General features: G+C 32.2%; 1 protein-coding gene across 2 annotated transcripts; it reads left to right on the top strand.

Annotated features, from left to right (window-relative positions):
- The first annotated feature begins 267 nt into the window (after window positions 1-267).
- LOC118051609 (putative ABC transporter B family member 8) lies at window positions 268-6,868 on the top strand. Of its 2 annotated transcripts, none has more exons than XM_035062286.2 (9): window positions 268-649; window positions 738-792; window positions 1,108-1,286; window positions 1,517-1,974; window positions 3,480-4,020; window positions 4,161-4,340; window positions 4,488-5,771; window positions 5,851-6,266; window positions 6,363-6,868. In XM_035062286.2, exons 1-9 carry the CDS (start codon window positions 416-418, stop codon window positions 6,712-6,714), a joined length of 3,699 nt encoding a protein of 1,232 aa, XP_034918177.1. In that variant the 5' UTR covers window positions 268-415; the 3' UTR covers window positions 6,715-6,868. The 2 variants fall into 2 exon arrangements, with proteins under 2 accessions (XP_034918177.1, XP_073262447.1); XM_073406346.1 differs by having other exon boundaries at window positions 517-649; window positions 712-792.
- Window positions 6,869-20,147: the final 13,279 nt, after the last annotated feature.

Below are 20,147 nucleotides of genomic sequence, written 5' to 3'. Positions count from 1 at the left end.
CTAAAGCAAGCAAATAGGAATGGAAAAGGAGACATTAACAGGCAGGCCCAATTGGTCAGAGTCATCTTTCTTGAAAACACTCTTTTTATCCTTGTCTTAGCTTGCTTGATGCTACAGAAAGTGACCACTATGAAAAACACTAGAAAGAATGCCTTTCTTTAACCACCCCAATGAAAAAACTTTATGACAATTTTGGGTCCGCTTCATGGAAAATCACCACTCACTTCTTGATCTACTCTTATATATATATATATATATTGATACGAGAGTATCAGTATATGTTTGGGTTGAGGGAGTCAAGTCTCCAATGCACAAAACTTTGCCCTTTCTACCTCTTTCTTGGTGCTAGCTAGCTAGCCAGTACAGCAGCATCCTACAGGATCTTTGCACGGAGATTGTTTTTGCGAGTACAAAAATGAATTCTGCGAAGAAGAATGAGAGGAGAGGAGAGGAGAGGAAGTCCATAGCCAATATCTTTAGATATGCAGACTGGAATGATAGATTGCTTATGCTGCTGGGTACTGTTGGAGCTATTGGAGATGGCATGTCTACAAATTGCTTACTGGTGTTTGCCAGCCGCATAATGAATAGCTTGGGTTATGGTCAGACACGACAAGACAATTACAATTTCATGGTTGAGGTCCAAAAGGTCAGTGACTTGCCAGTCAACATTTCCATTCCTCTATCTCTCTGTTGCTAACTAAAACACAGATTTCCTTTTTTGTTTCTGTCAACAGTGCAGTTTAGACTTTGTGTACTTGGGATTAGCGGTCATGGTGATGGCTTTTATGGGTAATCTCAACCGCACTAATTTGATCTATACGCATGACTTTGCTTTTCTTTCTCAAGACAATTAATGTCTTGTTTGGAAAAGTGGTGCAAACATAATTCAATCCATTGTGTACCAAAGAACACTCCAGGAACAAAAGGAGGCCGACAGCAAACGTCACTACAAACAATTACAGTAGAACAAGAAATGAAAGCATCTTTTGGAACCCTAGATACTGACGCTACCCCATTAAGAAAAACAAGTGATTGATTAAGATGCTGAAAATTACTTCCTTGACTGTTAATGTTGCACTAAATCAGTTCATTTTATATTCACAGAGGGTTACTGTTGGAGTAAAACGAGCGAGAGACAGGTTTTGAAGATCCGATACAAGTATTTGGAAGCTATACTTCGACAAGAAGTTGGGTTCTATGATTCACAGGAAGCAACTACTTCAGAGATCATCAACAGCATATCAAAAGATACTTCTCTCGTACAAGAAGTACTAAGTGAAAAGGTAAACTTAAGGTTTCGTCTCTTTATGGATAGAAAACATCTTAAATTCTATGTATGAGGTAGATTGGCAAATCTGCTCCACCCTTTTCCTTTTGCTTCCCTTACAATCTTCCTTTGATGTACAAATGTTATGAAGGATGAAAGTACTCCAAGATCTCAAATTCTGTATTCATTTTTATTGATATTATTCTCATAGGAGCACTTATTTAACATCATCTCTAACGTTTTTAGGTGCCCATATTTTTGATGCACGCTTCAGTATTCTTCTCAGGACTTGCCTTTGCCACATACTTTTCATGGAGACTGTCTCTAGTAGCCTTCCCAACTCTTCTTCTTCTAATCATCCCTGGAATGATATACGGAAAATACCTTCTCTACTTGTCAAAGAAAGCTCGGACGGAGTATGGCAAAGCAAACTCCATCGTGGAGCGGGCATTAAGCTCCATCAAGACTATTTATTCATTCACTGCGGAGAAGAGAATCATCGATAGGTATTCAGCAATATTGGATAGAACAACGAAATTGGGAATCAAGCAGGGTATAGCCAAAGGTCTTGCTGTTGGGAGTACAGGGCTTTCTTTTGCAATATGGGCTTTCCTTGCTTGGTATGGAAGTCATTTGGTCATGTACAAAGGAGAAAGTGGAGGGAGGATCTATGCTGCTGGCATTTCCTTCATATTGAGTGGACTGTGAGTCGCTTTCTTGCATCATAACTTTAGATTTGTGCATGGCCAGTCTAAATATTTGTATGTCTAGTGAGGTGCTAACTGCCAAGTGAAACTTTAGTACGTAGATCCTTCTCAAATTATCCCTAATTATCAAATCAAACAAATAATTTCATGAAAAATACTAATAGGTTCATCGAAAGGTTTCAACATGTATATTCCTAAGTAGCCATGATTGAACCTACAATCCCTAGACTGAGAAAAGCTCTCCCCAACTTTAACAAAATTGTTATGATAGAATTGATTTGAGATTCGATAGCATGTTCCCACAATACACATTTTATATACAATCTGTCCTTGAACTTTATGTTGGATCAAGGATTTCTTATTGTTAATTGGTTACATATATATTAGATGCTAGAAACATGCATGAAGGGGTAGGGATTTAGTGGCAAGGCTTTAATTATGCCTACTTTCTCATTTGAAATCTGTAAAATTGTGTCTTTAGATTTAGCTTTTCCAGCATGTGTAGTTGGACACACTTTCTGAACTCAGTTGATGCATAGAAAATGTAACCACCTTCCAGTTTTATCTCATGAGGATTACGATGAGGCCAAGAATCTCTGGCACTTGTGATTCTTTGAAGCTTCATGGTAGTTTCTAGCTGTCAGTCCTGAAGGTGGACTTGGACCTTTATACTGTGCCCTAAGCTCATCAAGGTTCACAGGCCAACGGATCTGTCCACATTTGTTGAAACCATCCACCAAAATGTTGTTTTCCTTCGTGAAACTGCCTTGCCCTAAACATTATCGAACCATTAGAATGTCTAATTTGAAGGCAAATTATTGCAGAAATAAATTTATTCATATATCTCACAAACTTTCCCCCGTACGCATGAGTTTTTACTTGCAGTACTATTTTTGATGACCTCTACACTCACCTAAACTCTAAAAACCACCGCATGCGACACTAATCTATATTAAAGATATAGTCATGTCATTCTTTTATAAAGTGGAGAATTTGTACGTAAAGAATTACCTTTGCTTTTTCTTCTTTTTATAAAGGGAGGAATGAAAAAAGAAATGCTTAGTGTGTGATAGTAATGTCATCTACAGAAGTTCAAGTTAGGAAAAACTGGAAAAGAAAAAAAAAAACATTCCAAGTACAAGGAAAGAAATTAAGCTTAGGGGGTTACTGTAAATGGATAGTAGGTCATGCTAAGAATGCTAAAACGATCGTCCATCAATCTTAAATATTAGTGGCACTAGATTGAACATTAAGTTGCAAACTAGCTTGTAATAGTAATTATTAATTGCTAGAAGTAAAGTAAATGATTATGAATGTTTTTTGTTTTTCCTTAAGAAAAGGAATGAAATCAAATGTTAAGTTAAACATGTGTCTAGTCGTATGCATCAAAATGTTTTTCTATCGAAGTTCCATGGAAATCACCATATCTAGTAGACAGGATAATTAATGAAAACAATCCACTTTCTGAATCATTAATTATTTAGCAATTGAATTGTATGCAGATCCCTTGGAATTGCACTTCCTGATCTGAAGTACTTCACAGAAGCTTCTGTTGCTGCTACAAGGATATTCAAAAGGATTGATAGAGTTCCAGAAATCGATAGCGAAGACACAAAAGGACGTGTATTAGACAAAATTCAAGGCCAAATTGTATTCCAGCATGTCAGTTTCACATACCCTTGTCGTCCAGATGCCGCTGTTCTCAAAGATTTCAACCTGGAAGTTGAAGCAGGAAAAACAGTAGCTCTTGTCGGAGCAAGTGGGAGTGGAAAGTCCACAGCAATTGCGTTACTCCAGCGATTCTATGATGTTGATAGTGGCATGGTCAAGATTGATGGTGTTGATCTAAGAACATTGAATTTGAAATGGATAAGAGGACAAATGGGCCTCGTTAGTCAAGACCATGCCTTGTTTGGGACTTCAATAAAAGAGAATATCATGTTTGGGAAGCTTGATGCCACCATGGATGAAATCATGGCTGCGGCTATGACTGCAAATGCTCACAACTTTATAAGGCAGCTTCCAGAGGGGTATGAAACAAAGGTAATAATTTCTAGTCATTTTTCTATGAATCTACCTGAGATCGGTATAGTCATCTTAAAGGGTGTCTTTTGCAGTCACTTGTGCAAAACAATTCCCTAAGTATATATAGTCATCTTAAAGGCAATGCTTTTGTGTAATAGGTTGGTGAAAGAGGAGCACTCCTATCTGGGGGACAAAAGCAGCGAATCGCCATTGCTAGAGCAATAATCAAGAACCCTGTGATTCTCCTACTTGATGAAGCAACCAGTGCTCTTGACTCTGAATCAGAAACACTGGTCCAACATGCACTAGATCAAGCCTCCATGGGAAGAACTACACTGGTAACTTCTACCATTTTTCCCTTATGAATTGTGAAAGAATAATGTATTGGAACCACAAGAATTCCTTCAAAATTGTTTTTAATTTTCTACCCGCCAAAATCAGATCATCATTTTTCCACTCTAACAATAACAATGAACAATCTTCAGGTTGTTGCACACAAGCTCTCTACAGTTCGAAATGCAGACCTCATTGCAGTCGTTGACAATGGTAGCATCATTGAAATAGGTTCCCACAATGATCTCATCAACATACCAAATGGCCACTATGCCAAACTAGCAAAGTTACAGAGACAATTCAGCTGTGATGAGCAAGAACAAAATCCTGAAATTCCCTTTTCTTCAGTAACTAGTAGTGCTGCTAGGCAAAGTACAGGAAAATCAAGTCCAGCCATCTTTGCTTCACCATTGCCTGTTGATGATCGCCCAAAACCAGTGCACATCCCCGCGCCTTCCTTCTCTCGGCTTCTTTCCTTAAATGCCCCTGAATGGAAGCAAGGCCTGATGGGAAGTATTTCAGCTGTAACATTTGGTGCTGTGCAACCTGTCTATGCGTTAACCGTTGGTGGAATGATTGGAGCTTTCTTTGCACCAAACCATGACGAAGTGCGTGACCGAATACGTATATACTCTTTAATATTCTGTTCTCTTTCCTTGTTCTCCATCATTATAAACCTTGTGCAACACTACAATTTTGCATACATGGGTGAGAGGCTAACCAAGAGAATTCGATTGAGAATGCTAGAGAAGATCTTGGGTTTTGAGACAGCTTGGTTTGATGAAGAGGAAAACTCTAGCGGGGCTTTATGTTTAAGATTGAGCACTGAAGCCTCCATGGTTAAAACCCTTATCGCAGACAGAGTTTGTTTATTAGTTCAAACCACTTCTGCAGTTACTATAGCAATGATAATGGGGCTAGTCGTGGCTTGGAAGCTTGCAATTGTTATGATAGCGGTGCAACCCCTCACAATTCTGTGTTTCTACACGAAGAAAATTCTGCTGTCTAGTATTTCGACAAATTTTGTCAAGGCACAAAATCAAAGTACTCAAATTGCAGTGGAAGCGGTCTATAATCATAGAATTGTGACATCATTTGCGAGCGTGGGAAAGGTACTTCAACTTTTTGACGAGGCTCAGGAGGAACCAAGGAAGGAGGGCAGGAAAAAGTCGTGGCTAGCAGGGATTGGCATGGGATCTGCTCAGTGCCTAACTTTCATGTCATGGGCTCTAGACTTCTGGTTTGGAGGTACTCTAGTGGAAAAGGGAGAGATATCCGCAGGAGATGTGTTCAAGACATTTTTCATTTTAGTGAGCACCGGGAAGGTTATAGCTGAGGCAGGAAGCATGACTTCAGATTTATCCAAAGGTTCAACAGCAGTGGCTTCTGTGTTCAAGATTCTGGACAGACAATCCCTGATTCCAGGTTCTTACCATGTAAGTTACACATTTTGGCTTATATAGATTATTGTAGCACAAGTTTTTTTGTTGAATAACACTTTGCGATTTCTGTTAGGCCGGTGATGGAAGTAGTGGAACCAAGTTGGAAAAACTAGGTGGAAAGATAGAGATGAAGAAGATTGATTTTGCATATCCAAGCCGGCCGGAGACCCTAATACTTCGGCAGTTCTGCTTGGAGGTGAAGCCAGGCACCAGCGTTGGACTAGTGGGAAAAAGTGGATGTGGAAAATCAACCGTGATTGGATTGATTCAAAGATTCTACGATGTCGAGAAGGGGTCAGTAAGAGTAGATGGAGTGGACATAAGGGAACTAGACATCCAATGGTTCAGGAAGCGCACTGCTCTTGTTAGTCAAGAACCCGTGTTATATTCAGGAAGCATCCGGGATAACATCATGTTCGGGAAGCTCGACGCGTCCGAGAATGAGGTGGTGGAGGCTGCAAGAGCAGCGAATGCTCATGAGTTTATCTCGTAAGTCTTACCGATCAGTGTTTAATTAGCTCGATCCATGCATGTCTAAACAAATTATGTGATTGTTAACTTCTGAAAATCTGTAATTCTGTGTAGATCACTCAAAGAAGGGTATGAAACTGAGTGCGGTGAAAGAGGAGTGCAGCTTTCGGGAGGGCAAAAGCAAAGAATAGCCATAGCAAGAGCTATACTCCGCAACCCAACCATCCTATTACTAGACGAGGCAACAAGCGCTCTCGATGTGCAATCTGAGCAGGTTGTGCAGGAAGCACTGGACCGGATCATGGTTAGAAGGACGACGATTGTGGTAGCTCATCGGCTAAACACTATAAAGAATCTAGATTCCATTGCCTTCGTCGCCGATGGAAAGGTGGCGGAGCGAGGAACCTACGCTCAACTAAAGAACAAGAGAGGTGCCTTCTTTGACTTAGCTAGTCTTCAGACTTAGATGGACACACTTGTGCTTTAATTGGAGCACCTACGTGTGTTTATAAGCATGATAAGAGGCTCGGAAGGATACTGGGATGGAATTACTGCTGCTTGAAGAACTGTAAAATAAACACGTGCTTCCATACGTAATTAAATTCTCTTATGTTCCTTCCTGTGATGTTTTAAAAAGTTCTGCATTAGTTGGAGACTTACAATTCAGCACTGATGAGTTGCAAAGCCTAATCGATTGAACAGGAACAAAAAATCTATCTCAAAAAAGTGGTTTAAAAATCTGGAATCAAAATATATATTAATTTCACTAACAGAAAATTGATAATTACAAACAGAAACATCAATTGATTTTTTCCATGGTATATTGCGATGATCTTTACCATAATTTTTTTTTTTTTTTTTGTATTTATTAGTAAACATTGACATAAAAACTCTCTTGATTTATACGAAGAGAATTGCAGTGGAAAAATAATAAATGAAAAAAAAAGGTCAAATAGGACAATGATATGTAATTATTACAGAAGACATTACTGATGGAATTAACTCAACAGTAAAATACATCTGTAAATATGCTGACAGAAAAGATTTCTTGGTATATATTGAGAAAATTGCAAAGGGTATTACAATGAGATTTAAAAAGGACAAATCGTACGGTGACATGATATTTTTACCGATAGAATAACCGATGGAGTTACTAATAGAATAATTATGTTAGTAATATCATCGGTAATATTTAATTTATGACCTGGTGATCAACCCTCCTCTCACTCTCCTTGATTTCTCCTTTTTTCTTGTGCATTTTTTTTTCTGCAACAAACAGTCACTCCTCAATCTAACACAAGTCAACCTCATACATCAAATTTAGCCACCACAACACTTAATTTGTTAGCATTCATGTTCTGATTCAAATTTTATTGAATATTTTCCACTTTAAGCATAGTTTTGAAACCCGACCCGATTATTGACCTGGTCAAGTGATCGGGTCACAGGTCAGATAGGTTAACCCAGATTAACTAAAAAAAAAACCCTATAAAAAACACCTCTCTTTGACATCTCTCTTCTTTTATCTTTTTATTCTTTAATTCCTTCTTCAATGCACTACAAGAGTAGCAATATACCCAAAAGCCACAAACAATCCATCACTAAGATGGGTTAATAATTTGCACTTGTCTAAATGAAGATGAGTTGTAAGACTTTCTCTTCATTTCCTAATCCTTCGATCCTTAGCATCTCGGGTGCCAATGAATGCCTCTGCTTCCGCTTGATTCAAACCATCTCCGTTGAGCCTCTCTGGACTAAAGGGCAAAGCGGCTCGATGTCAGAAGATGGGTAGAAGGCTAAAGGCCACAGAAAACATAGAGTGAAAGAAGGAGATTCAAACCTTTTGGGTTTCAAAGAGTTGAGTTAATTAGGTTTGCAAATTGTAACTGATATTGCTTCGTTTTTCTTCACTCTTCAGCGTTTTGGCCTTTTAAAAGGTCAAAACGAAGTCGTTTAATGACTGTTAATATAAAAAAAAATGATCGGCTCTCACCCAGGTTTGACCGGGTGGACCGAGTCCCGGGTCGACCAGGTTTCTCTTGGCCAATTTCCAAGCGGGTTTTTACCTCCACCCAGACCGGTCCCAGGCCCAGGTCAACCGGCCAGGCCGGTCCGAGTTTTAAAACTCTGACTTTAAGTAAGCAAATCTATCTTCTTCTTTTTTATTTATTTAAACTCAATTTTAAAATATTAATTTTTTATATATTTTTGTAGCATATGTATAACTTCATAAATAAAATAATAATTGAATAGTATTTGATAAAATAATATAAAAAAATATTTTTTTTTATTTATTTTAATGCATTATAATTAAAATTGAAGAAAAAAAAAGAGAGAAAGGCAAAAAAAAAAAAAAGAGAAGAGAAGAGATTAGGTGTTTGGTAGGTGGGTTAATGCACTTAACACATCAAAAGAAGGCAAGGCATTTGGGTTGTAAGGTCGACCCACACGAATGGCTACCTATTTATTTTTTTAATATTAGTGGATGACAAATTGTTTATTTATTAATTAAAAAAACAAAAACTAACAATGCGTTGTTTTTAGTTACAAACGACGCGGTGCACACTTGCCGAGATTTCAAACATAAAAGAATTGGGTTTTCTTTGTCATAAAAAAACTATTTTTCAATCCATTTTCATCTAAAAATATCTAATAAATAGCCTTGCAACCTCAATAAATGAATTTATCAACTCAAAACACCTCTAAAATTAGTCAAATAACCCAAAATCAAACTAAAAAAATATTATTTCCAACCCCAATTTACTTTTTTAGACAAGTCATTTCTGTCATCAAGAGGAATACACTGATTTCAAATTTGATATTTTATCATAGAATCCAGCCAACCAATTTTTTTCTTTCTTCTCTATCATTTTCCAACGACTCTCTCTCAAACTCAGGGATCGAAATGCAAACAAAATGAAATCTTAGACCAAAACATAAAAACTTCAAATGAAAGGCATAAAAAAAAAAGAAAAAAAAAAGGGAAGACTCTAGTGATCAAAATTAAAAAAACTCACACCTCATGTACAATAAAAGGAGAGAGAGAGAATAAGAGGCAAGTTTTTTGTCCAGTGTCAAATTTGTTCCCCCAGGTCTCAATTTGTTTTAAGCAATAAAATTGAACTTTATTTTACCAAGTCAAGCATTAAATTAATTTCAAGACATTTTCTTGATACTATAAGAACATCATATAAGAATAATTGAAAGAAATTATGATGTTTAATTCTAAAAGATATAATGTAAAAAGAAAAAAAAAAATTGTGATTTAAATAGAAAAAACTACAAGGATAAAAATTGGTGCGCCAGCAATTCAGGGTGAGTTTAGCTTACTTCGAGATTTTCATGGACATCTTTTCACCAACCATACATGGTGGCCATAGGTACAAGTTAGGATTAGAGGGAGCAATTTATATATATATATATATATATATATATATATATATATATATATATATATATATATATATATAAAATTAATTGTCCAAATAACAAATATACTAAATTGCAAGGTTATTTTTTCATAGCCATAAACACACTTAACTATTCATTATAATATTAAAGTCAAATCTATGGTCTTGGCTAAAAAATTAGTTGTTTATGAACTAGAGATGTTTTAATATTTTTCACATGGGGAATTAGTTATTATTAATTTGTTTGAGGGTATTTGTTAATTCAACATTTTAAATAACAGTAAATGAAAATACCCCCAGGAGTAAAAAAAAAATCAATTGTTTCAGATAGAGATATTTTTATGTTTTAGTACACGGTACAATTACACATGTAATCTTAGATCCAAGAAATTTAAATCATTAAGGTCACCATATTAGGGTCTTTTAGTTTAGTTTTCTCTCTCTCTCTCTCTCTCTCTCTCTCTTGTTTATTATTGTTGTGGTTAAGGGTAGTTATGTAATTTAACATTAAAATATTTTTTAAATTGGAAAAAGTTGATGGCACCTAGATAGCATGTGCTTTAGCATGGAAGCCTTCATGTATTTGTAGTGGCATGTGCAACAGCTCATGCTAGTAAGAAATGGGCTTTTGCACACTTGAGGGCCTAGCTGTTGTGGTCAACTGCAAGTTCAATCCTTGCGAACGTCCCGGGTTCGACCCTCTCTGTGTACCCTGTCACCCTCGCGGTGTCTTACCTGTCCACTGGGCTTGCAGGATGTTCAGTGGGCCCGGGGATTAGTTGTGGTGCGCGCAATCTGGCCCGGACACTCCGGTCATCAAAAAAAAAAGAAGAAGAAGAAGAAGAAGAAGAAAGAAATGGGCTTTTGCCATATCATTTTAATCCCCATCGTCTCTTCATCTATAATAGGTGGTGCATATAGTCAAAATATAGTTGGTTTATCACTAGTGACCATGTTTTTCCCTCTGTTTCTCTCTCTTACTTGTAGAAAAGCACTATGATCCTCATTGTTATTGGTATTTCAAATTCAATCTTTTTGTTTTGATTTTAATATATATATATATATATATATATATATATATATATATATATATATATTGGTCAAAGTTTTATTTGTTTTCAATTTAACCCTTGGTTTCTAATTTGTATATGTAATATGTTTTGATTCGGTCCTTCTGCTTCTTTTTTTTTTATCCTTTTGTCAAGGTTTTTATATATTGCTTTCAATTTTATTATTCAAATCAAGTTTATGATTTTTTTTTTGTTTTTTAAATGAGAATAATAATGATTTCAATTTGGTCCCTTTTTTATTTTTCTTATCGTTATCATTGGCTCTTTTGTCAAAGTTTTTGTAGTTTTTGAATTCTATCATTCAAATCAACTTAAGGTTTTTATTTTTTTCGATAATAATAGTAATAGTAATAGTAATGATGATAATGATGGTGATTGTAATGGAAGTGGTGATAAAATAAAAAATGAGTAATAATAATAATAATAATAATAATAATAATAATAGTAATAGTAGTAGTAATAGTCTTAACTGTAGATTTAACAAAATATCAAGACTTGGAAATTATTATACTTTTATCATAAGCAATATTTTATATATTTTTTAAACTTTATTTCAATAAATATATATTATTATTTAAAAAGAAAAAAGAAAAAGGGGTTCTGTCCGGCGAGGAAGCAGCACGAGCACCGAGAACAGTTACATATGAGCTCCAGACACGAGGACTTCCAGAGCAGTGATTGAAGATATTTCTTAGTGTCACATGCATTGAGAAGGCAATAAATTCTCACAGGTAGATCCGGGTACTTGTCTGACTCGTCTCTTAACTCAGGTCGGTTGCCTGAAAGGAGTTGACCTAAAATCGATATATCCAACCAGGTACGTCAAGTCACCATCCATTTTACTCAGTTAAGATTCAATTTGATACATCAGTTTGAAGGAAGTGATTTAACTCAGCAGGCGAAAACGGGGTCGAGTAATCTCGAATGATTTGCTGCAGTTTTTGGACGATAGCCCCCGAGGAAAAACAAGAACAATATGGGCGAGGACCTGCAAGAAGCATTCAAATCTGGCCAAATCTCTACTGTTCAAGCTTTTTTTATTTTTTATTGTTAACCCTAGCCCTATAGTTTTGTGGGAGAGTAGCCAATCCTTTCAATGAAGTTGGTGAAGTGCCTTGATCTAAAAGACATGTGTGATTGGAATAAAACAAAACAAGATATAATAAAGAAAAAATTATATTCTATAATAATATACAAAATGTTTTTATAATTTGCTTGCTTGATCAAGAATGATATAGAAAAGTCTGTTTGAAACAATAAAGAGATGTTATTAGTTTTTTAACATTATTTTTTTAACTAAATTAAAATGACAATTTCTCTTTTCATCAGAATCATGTTAAAAAAAATTGTAATTATCCTAACAAAAAAGATAATTGACTATAATTCAATTATGATTTAGTCAATTATTAAATTATTTATCTAAATATATTTAATAATAAAATAAATAATTAAACAAATCATATATTAAATAAAATATGTGTGCCAACACGACTTTAAAATATAATATAGTTGAAAACATAAAATAATAATTTTATCATATATATATATATCATTTTTTTTTTGTTAAAATCTAACATTTTTATATAGCTTTTAGTTCTTAGATATAATAGTGAAAATTAAGATAATTAAAATCAATAATTTAGATTTGAATGTAAGGAAAACAATTATAATTATTAAATATATAAAGGAATATTTGTGAAGAAAAGTCTTAAGTTGATTTTTTCTATCCTTATTTTAAGGAACAAAAAAATAACTAAAAATTATCTTTGAAACCAGAATAAAAACTCATTTATATCTTCATCTTCATAATTACATTAACAAAATACTAGGTTGTGGCTAAACCATTGTAACCTTACTTATAAAACATTATTCATTATAATAATTTTCTTTTTTGTTTTTTTTATTAATTCAACCCTTCAACAACATAATCTTTGTTTTTTTATTGGTTTTTTTTATTATTTTCAATTTTCAATATCAAGCTGTTTTGGAAATTGTATTTTGTATATTTTTAATTTATATTGGGTTAAATATCGGTTTCATGAATTTAGTTTTTTTCTCGATTTCAACCTTCAATACTAGATTTGTTGAAAGTGGCAATTTATAATATTTTTTATTTAATTTCTATGAATTTATCTCAATCTCATAGCTTATATCACAAGTTTAACAGGTTGACTCAAGTTATTTTTTAAAACCTTTTCTAATGGATTTTTTTTTATGATTTCATCCTTCAACATTAGGTTAATTGGAAATTGAGCTTCATAATTTTTTTTATTTGCTTTCTATGAGATTATCTATCTCATGACTAGATCACATGTTTGGCATGTTAACATGAGTTGACTATATTCATTTTCTATGGCAAGTTGACTTAGGTTAACTCTCTATTTATTTTCTTGGGTAATTTTTTAATTGAATACATTTTTTTTTTAATTTCACCCTCCAACAACTCAATTTTATTCCTTTTTATTTTATTTTTCAATTTCATCTTTTAATATTAAGTTGTTTTCAAATTGAGTTTCATATTTGTTTTTCAATTTTTTTTTCCGTAGAGTTATTCTAATCTCATAAATTTATTTTTGTTCTATTGATTTCAACTTTTAATATTGGATTGTTGGGAATAGAGCTTTATAAATTTTTTTTTATTTTTTTTTTATGATGTTATGTCGGTCTCATGACCCAACTCTTGGGTTTAACAAGTTGGTCTAAGTTGACTTGGGTTGTTTTTTCTTTTTCTTTTTTAATTTATTTTATTTTATTTTATTCTTTGAAATTAGGTTGGTTGGAAATTGAATTTCATAATTATTTTTTCAATTTATTTTCTATAGGGTTATCCCGATCTCGTGACCCGGGTTAATTAACTTGGGTAGTTTTTTGTCCTTTTTTGATTAAAATTGGGTTGGTTGGAAATTGAGTTTCATAAAATTTGTTTCAATTTATTTTCTATAGGATTATCTCGATCTTGTGACTCGGGTTAACTTGGGTAGTTTTTTTTTGTCTTTTTTTTTTATTAAAATTGAGTTGGTTGAAAATTGAGCTTTTTATTTTTTTGCAATTTTATCTTTCAACATGTGGTTAATTAGAAACTGGCCTTCATAATTTATTTTCTATGGAGTTATCATGGTCTCATAACCCATGTTGTTGATTTAACATATTAACTCAAGCAATTCAATATGTTATTATCTCAATATTTTTTAAAAAATATATATCATTTTAATATATCATCGTACCAATATTTTAAAAAATACCATCCAATATGCTTCATATTTATATTTTATGAGTAAAAGAATTTTATTAAAAAATACATCATCAACACTTTGACAATTTTTTATATTAAAAAGAAATTGATGCAATCCACGACAAAACAGAAAACACGGGTCAATTATCCAATGCATTTTCATTTGTCGTAATATCTAATTAACAAAGAAATTGAACGATAGTTAACTATGAGCTTAGATCGATTGAATCTGGTTTGCAAACACAAATAAATTTAAATGGTATTGATAATTTTAAATAATTAAGTGATGCTAATTAATTGCACCAAAAATATTTTCATTTTCCTTTTTCGTTTTGGGCTCATAGCATCCTACAAGAGAAATAGTCTTTGATCATGCCTCCTAATTAAACTCTGTAACTTGGAAAAGAGTATAGACAAGGCAATATTTATAGGCTTGTTTGTTTTTGTATTTTAAAAATATTTTTTTAAAAAAATTTAAATTTTTTTTATTAACTTTAAATTAATATATTTTTAGTGTTTTCAAATTATTTTGATATGCTGATATCAAAAATAATTTTTTAAAAAATCATTGGCATGCATTTTGACACGAAAAATTATTTGAAAAGTAACCGCAACCACACTACTAAATAAGTGTGTTTGGTACTATGGTAGTTTTTGTAGTTGTGGTTTGAAAAAAGTTGTTTTATAAAAAAAATACTTTTGGTTGAGGTTTGTTTTGTATTTATATATGTTTGGTTAAAACTATTGTTAAAATTAAAGTCGAATAAAAAATAGTTTATTGTGTTTGGTTAAACATGCTTTTCAAATTAAGGTTATAAATAATTAAAAAAAGATATATGTTAATATTGATTGTTTTTAATTTAAATATTGTAGATTTAACTAATATTATTACATCATTAAATAAATAATATTTATATCAAATATTTTTTTATTATTCCATTAAATTATCTACAATTTCATCATGTGTAAAATTAATCTGATAATAAGGATTATAGTTTTCATGGTTTTTTACAGTGCAATAAAATCAGATAAAATATCATTGAAACAAAATTGAAATTGCGATCAAATTCTACAAATATTACGTCATCATGCGATATTTTTTTAATTTATGTAGTGTTATTAAATAATATTAAACACTAGTTTTTCAAGTAAAATATAATTTAAGAAAATAATTTTTTTAATATAAGTAGTTATAATCATGGCATTGTTGACACAAACAATATCCAAGTAAATTTAATTCATCGAGACAATATTCACTTATTTAAGTAAACAATGATAAACAATGACTGGGTGAATTATATAATCAAACTGCAACCCAATATATAAGTCTATAGACGACCTTCTACAGGCCTTAATCAGTTCATTTTTAAAATTTTATTCAATGTTATTTTTTCTTCAACAAAGTCGGTATACGACATTTAATAATTAATTCTTTTAAAAAAGTATTGATAGTAAATTGATGAGTAAAGATATTTAGGCTAAATATCTTCATAAAAAAAACATATGTCAAACAAAAAATATCTAATAAAAACCTAAAGTTTATATATATTTAAAACAAATTATAACCACGTAAATGTATAAATAATGAAGAAAATACTTTCAACACTAAAATAATAATAATAAAAATAAAAATATATTGGTGTTCATTTTTAAAATTTTATTCAATGTTATTTTCCACACAAAAAAGTCAAGATACTACATTTAATAGTTAATTCTTAAAAAATAGTGTTAACAAGTGAAACAAACGGGCATTAATTAACTAGGAATAAGTAAAAAAATCAAAAAAACTAATTAAATCGAAAAAATAACCGAACCGTGAAAAAAACCGATTAAACTTCTTAGAATTTTAAAAAACTAACTGGCTCGGTTCGATTTCGGTTTTATAAGCCTGAAATCGAAAAAACCGAACAAAAAAACTAGGAAAAAACCGAGTCAAACCGGTTTCAACCAGTTTTTGTTCTAAAAAACCGAACTACCGGTCGATTTGAACCAATTTCAGCTTAAAAAAAATCAATTTTGTTATTTTTTTAATAAAAACCTAATCAAATCAAAAATAATAACACTTAACATTAACCTTAAAAAAAAAAAGTGTTAACAAGAAAAACAACTCGTATTAGCAGGAAAGATCATCCTACAAATCTCATTGAACAAAACGTTAAAGATGTACAAAGGCGCGGTGTGAAGAATTGGAAATTATGGATTACAAGGATTTTTCTGCCTGCATCTAACAGGACTTCCAAGCAAAGTTGGTCAACGCACTAACTACTGCTATGCCAACAGAAAGCTTGTTCTTCGTCCTTCTTCTCTATTCTACCGCATCTTTCCATGGCTTTTCTTTGTGTAATGTATCTTTTATTGCTTTTCTACTCTTGTTTTTTCCCTCTTTGTACTCCTCCTTTTATGTCCTTTCTTAGTGTTTTTAATGTTTTTTTATCTCTCTTTCTCCTTTTTTGCGGCTAAGGTTTCCTGCACTTGCTGCCTTCTTCCTTTTTCTTTTTCTTTTTTTGTGGCCCTGGTATAGGTATTTGGGAGGCTTTTATAGGCAAAAATGGGAGCCATGGGGGGTCTGTGCTGGTAAGGTCAATACCATTGATCTTCATGGACCTCCCTCCACCGTTGATCACAATGCACGCTTGTCCTTGTATTAGCTGGGGTCTGGTGAAGTTGGGTTTCCAAATAGGTTTCGGCTGGTCTGCCATGGGACTTCAGCATGGGTTCGTAGGGGATTTAAAAGGAACACGTAGGCGAGAAAAGGGATAAATCTATAGTTTTAAAACTTGATTGGGCTTGATGAGTTAGTCTAAAACATGATTCATCCAAAATTAAAACTAAGTTAAATATAAAAAAATAAATAAAAACTTCAAGTAACCGATAGGTTACCCAATAACACAGTAAAAAAAGTCAATTACAACCCATTAATTATTTTTTTAACCAAAACAGGTACCTTCAACAACCTTCTTTTGATTAAATTGGATGTGCATGGAGGAAAGAAAGTGAGCATTGTCTTCAAAATGGCAATACTATTAAATTGGATGTCTCGATATCAATATGATATCGTGTCATTTAAAACATATGATGTTGTTTTTAAAATATTAATTTAAGCTTGCACTTTTAGTCTCTTTTAACTTTCATTTAGGTTTTTAACTTCTTTATTTGTGCGATTTTACCTTAAATATTAATTTTCTTTTCAATTAAGCCCTCAATTGACCATATTAGACTTCCAAACTTTGCCGCCTTCTTCATTTTGACTTGTGGTCTTCCAATTCTTTCAATTATGACTAATTTCATCCATTTTTTTTAATTTTATTCAATTAAACCCCAAAATGCATGCCCACCCGAAATTGTATTTTATATTATAATATTTTTTTTAAAATGATTTTTTTCTCTTAGAAAGTTTTGAAAAATCTTAAGGGAGTAAAAATTGGGTTTGATATGCGTCATCCCGAGTTACATGAGAGAGTCGTAAGATGAATCATGCAAGTCGCAGGTTCACCTATATCAGGCATGACAAAGCAGTAGATATTGAGGTGGTTTTCTATTTCATAACTTTAAGCTCCTATTTTTGTACATGGAGATGATGCTGTTGTTCTTGTAAACTGTAGTATTTTTAATGCTAAGTAATCTTTGATTGGTTATCTATTTAACCCTCAATCCTAATACTCACATTATCTTCTTTCTTTCTCCTAATATTTGCCATGAAAGGTACCATTTTGAAGGGGAAAAAAAAAAAGGCTTGGAAAATCAAATAGATTGATGAATTGAGGTGAGGTGAGGTGTTCAGATTAGGTTTTAATGGAAGATTAGGTACTTAAATATGCATTTTATCTTTTTTTTTTTTTTTTTTTTTTTATCTGAGTCTACTCTTTTGTCCTATGGCATGAGGTAACATTCATATCATAAAAACAATAAAATTTACACACAAGTATCACATTAGAGAGGGGGAAAGGCGAGCAACTCAAGAATAACATTAAAATTTAGGTAATTGAAATAGAAAATCAACAAAAGATTGGGTTATCAAATTTGAAGTTTTCTCTAATTATTATCTTGAGTTGAATATTTTGTTGAAGGTTTTTTTTTATTATTAATATAAGTGTTCAGACAGCTTATCCTCACCTCAATTAATTTCATGGGTCCTGAAGTTAACAATCATATAACTTTCTAGTGACTATCATATTAGCAACCACATTGCTCAACCTGAGATTAAAGAGAGAGCAAACTCCAGCAAGCCCTGAAATTAACTCTTTTTTTTTTTTTTTTGAACATTGGGATTATCCACCCTACAATTGGTGCATCTATAAAATATTTATTCCCACAGAAATAGATCATAGAGTGATTTGAAAACATATCTTGAGAAATTATAAATCATTTAATGGTAGCATTAACTTCGATTCACTTAACATATGATAGCTAAATGTTAATTATATATTATTGGTTTATCCGACGCAGGTATCGTCCACTCTTCATGTGGGCTATGAACACGTCCTCTGCTGTTGATGGATCCTAGCAAAAAGTAAACCACAAGTTGTAATTAATTTATCTGGATTATTCACTTTCTTTTCCTTCTAAAAGTTTATTCAAATTGGACCACAGACGCCACATTGTTATCTTTTCCTCCATGGCAGCTTTCGAAGTTTCCCTTTCCACTACAAATTCCACGGCAAAATCCTCTCTCTCATGGCATGGCCACTGTATCCAACACCCTTTCGAGATGTCTAGCTGACATAAAAGCTTATGAGGCTCTACCTTTGCCTGAGAATGTAAGCCGGCAACTCGCATCTTCAATTATTATTTTTTAATATTTTTAAGTTTTTTAAATATTTTAGTATTAAAAATAAAATTTAAAAAGCAAACTTATCGATGCCTTAAAAATCATCTGTAATAGGTATGGAACTTCTTCTTCTTCTTCTTCTTCTGTAGAACGCTGGAAAAGAAAACGTTTTCCATGGCCGTCTCTCTCCAGTCAAGGACATCAAAGTAGAAACATGGCACTTTTTCTTCCTTTCCCGGAACCACCAGGGCTGAAATTGGTCCCACTTGGATGGCTTTTTTGTCATTTTCAATCATTTTTTGCAGTCTATTTTATTTTCCGTCGATCTTCGTCCACCTTAAGTGTCCATTAAATAAATTATACTATTTCTTTCAAATTGAAAAAAGAAATCCACCAGAGACTAAAGTGCCCAATAAACTATTTGTGGGCCCGTGACGGGACGGGACGCGCCTCCAGGAGAGGTCATGAGACATTGCAGTTTCCTAGCTATTCACTGTTAAAAGGGTTTGAAACGGTGGAGGAGTCGTTTTTTAAAATGAGTTTTGTTTAAAAATATATTTAAATAATATATAATTTTTTTATTTTAAAATTTTAATTTTAATATTAATATTAATATGTTAAGATGATTCATAAATATATATAATTAATTTTAAATAAAAAAAAATAAATTTTTTAAAAACACATTCAACCATGCTCTCAAACATGCTATAAATATAATTTACTAGAATTCGATATAATAAGTTTAAAAATAAAAAAAAATTCACATAATTCCTTAAATATAATATGTTTCATTTAAAACTTTTTATTCTTTGAATTTCTCATGTTCATTTCTTTATCTTTTCATTAACGAACCTTTTTTAAAAGAATATTTATTATTATAATTGTGATTATTTTTTAAAATATTTTTTATTTAAAAACACATCAAAATAATATTTTTTTTTTTAAAATTTTTAACATCATTATATCAAAACAATCTAAAAACAATAAAAATAAAATTTTAAAAAAAATTATGTTTTTACAAAAATGTTTTCTAACAGTAAAAACAAATGAGACATAACAAGATCAACATAAATTAACTTATTTAATTTGTGACCCGAGCTTTAGATCCAATATGGAATGAGCCTAATTTTGTAATTTTGCTGCTAGATATGCTTTTTTTTTTTTTTTATAAGCACACAAGATTGAATTGTTTTTGAATTAGATAAAAAAAAAAAATGAGTCATTTAATCTAGGACTAAAAGATTCATAATATATAGTTTTCAATTTCATAACCTAACTTAAAAAATGCCTTACTAATAATATATGGTAGCTAAATAAGAAATAGTAAGATATCATAAATAAAAATGAAAGTGGACGTTAAACAATCATGAAACGACGAAATGTTGGAATTAAAGAAATAACCTAACCTTGACAGTGTAG

This window comes from Populus alba, chromosome 18 (assembly GCF_005239225.2).
Source record: "Populus alba chromosome 18, ASM523922v2, whole genome shotgun sequence".
In the NCBI taxonomy this organism is placed as follows: Eukaryota; Viridiplantae; Streptophyta; class Magnoliopsida; order Malpighiales; family Salicaceae; genus Populus; species Populus alba.
Note: the sequence above shows the minus strand (reverse complement) of the source record. Positions and strands in the feature narration are given on the sequence as shown.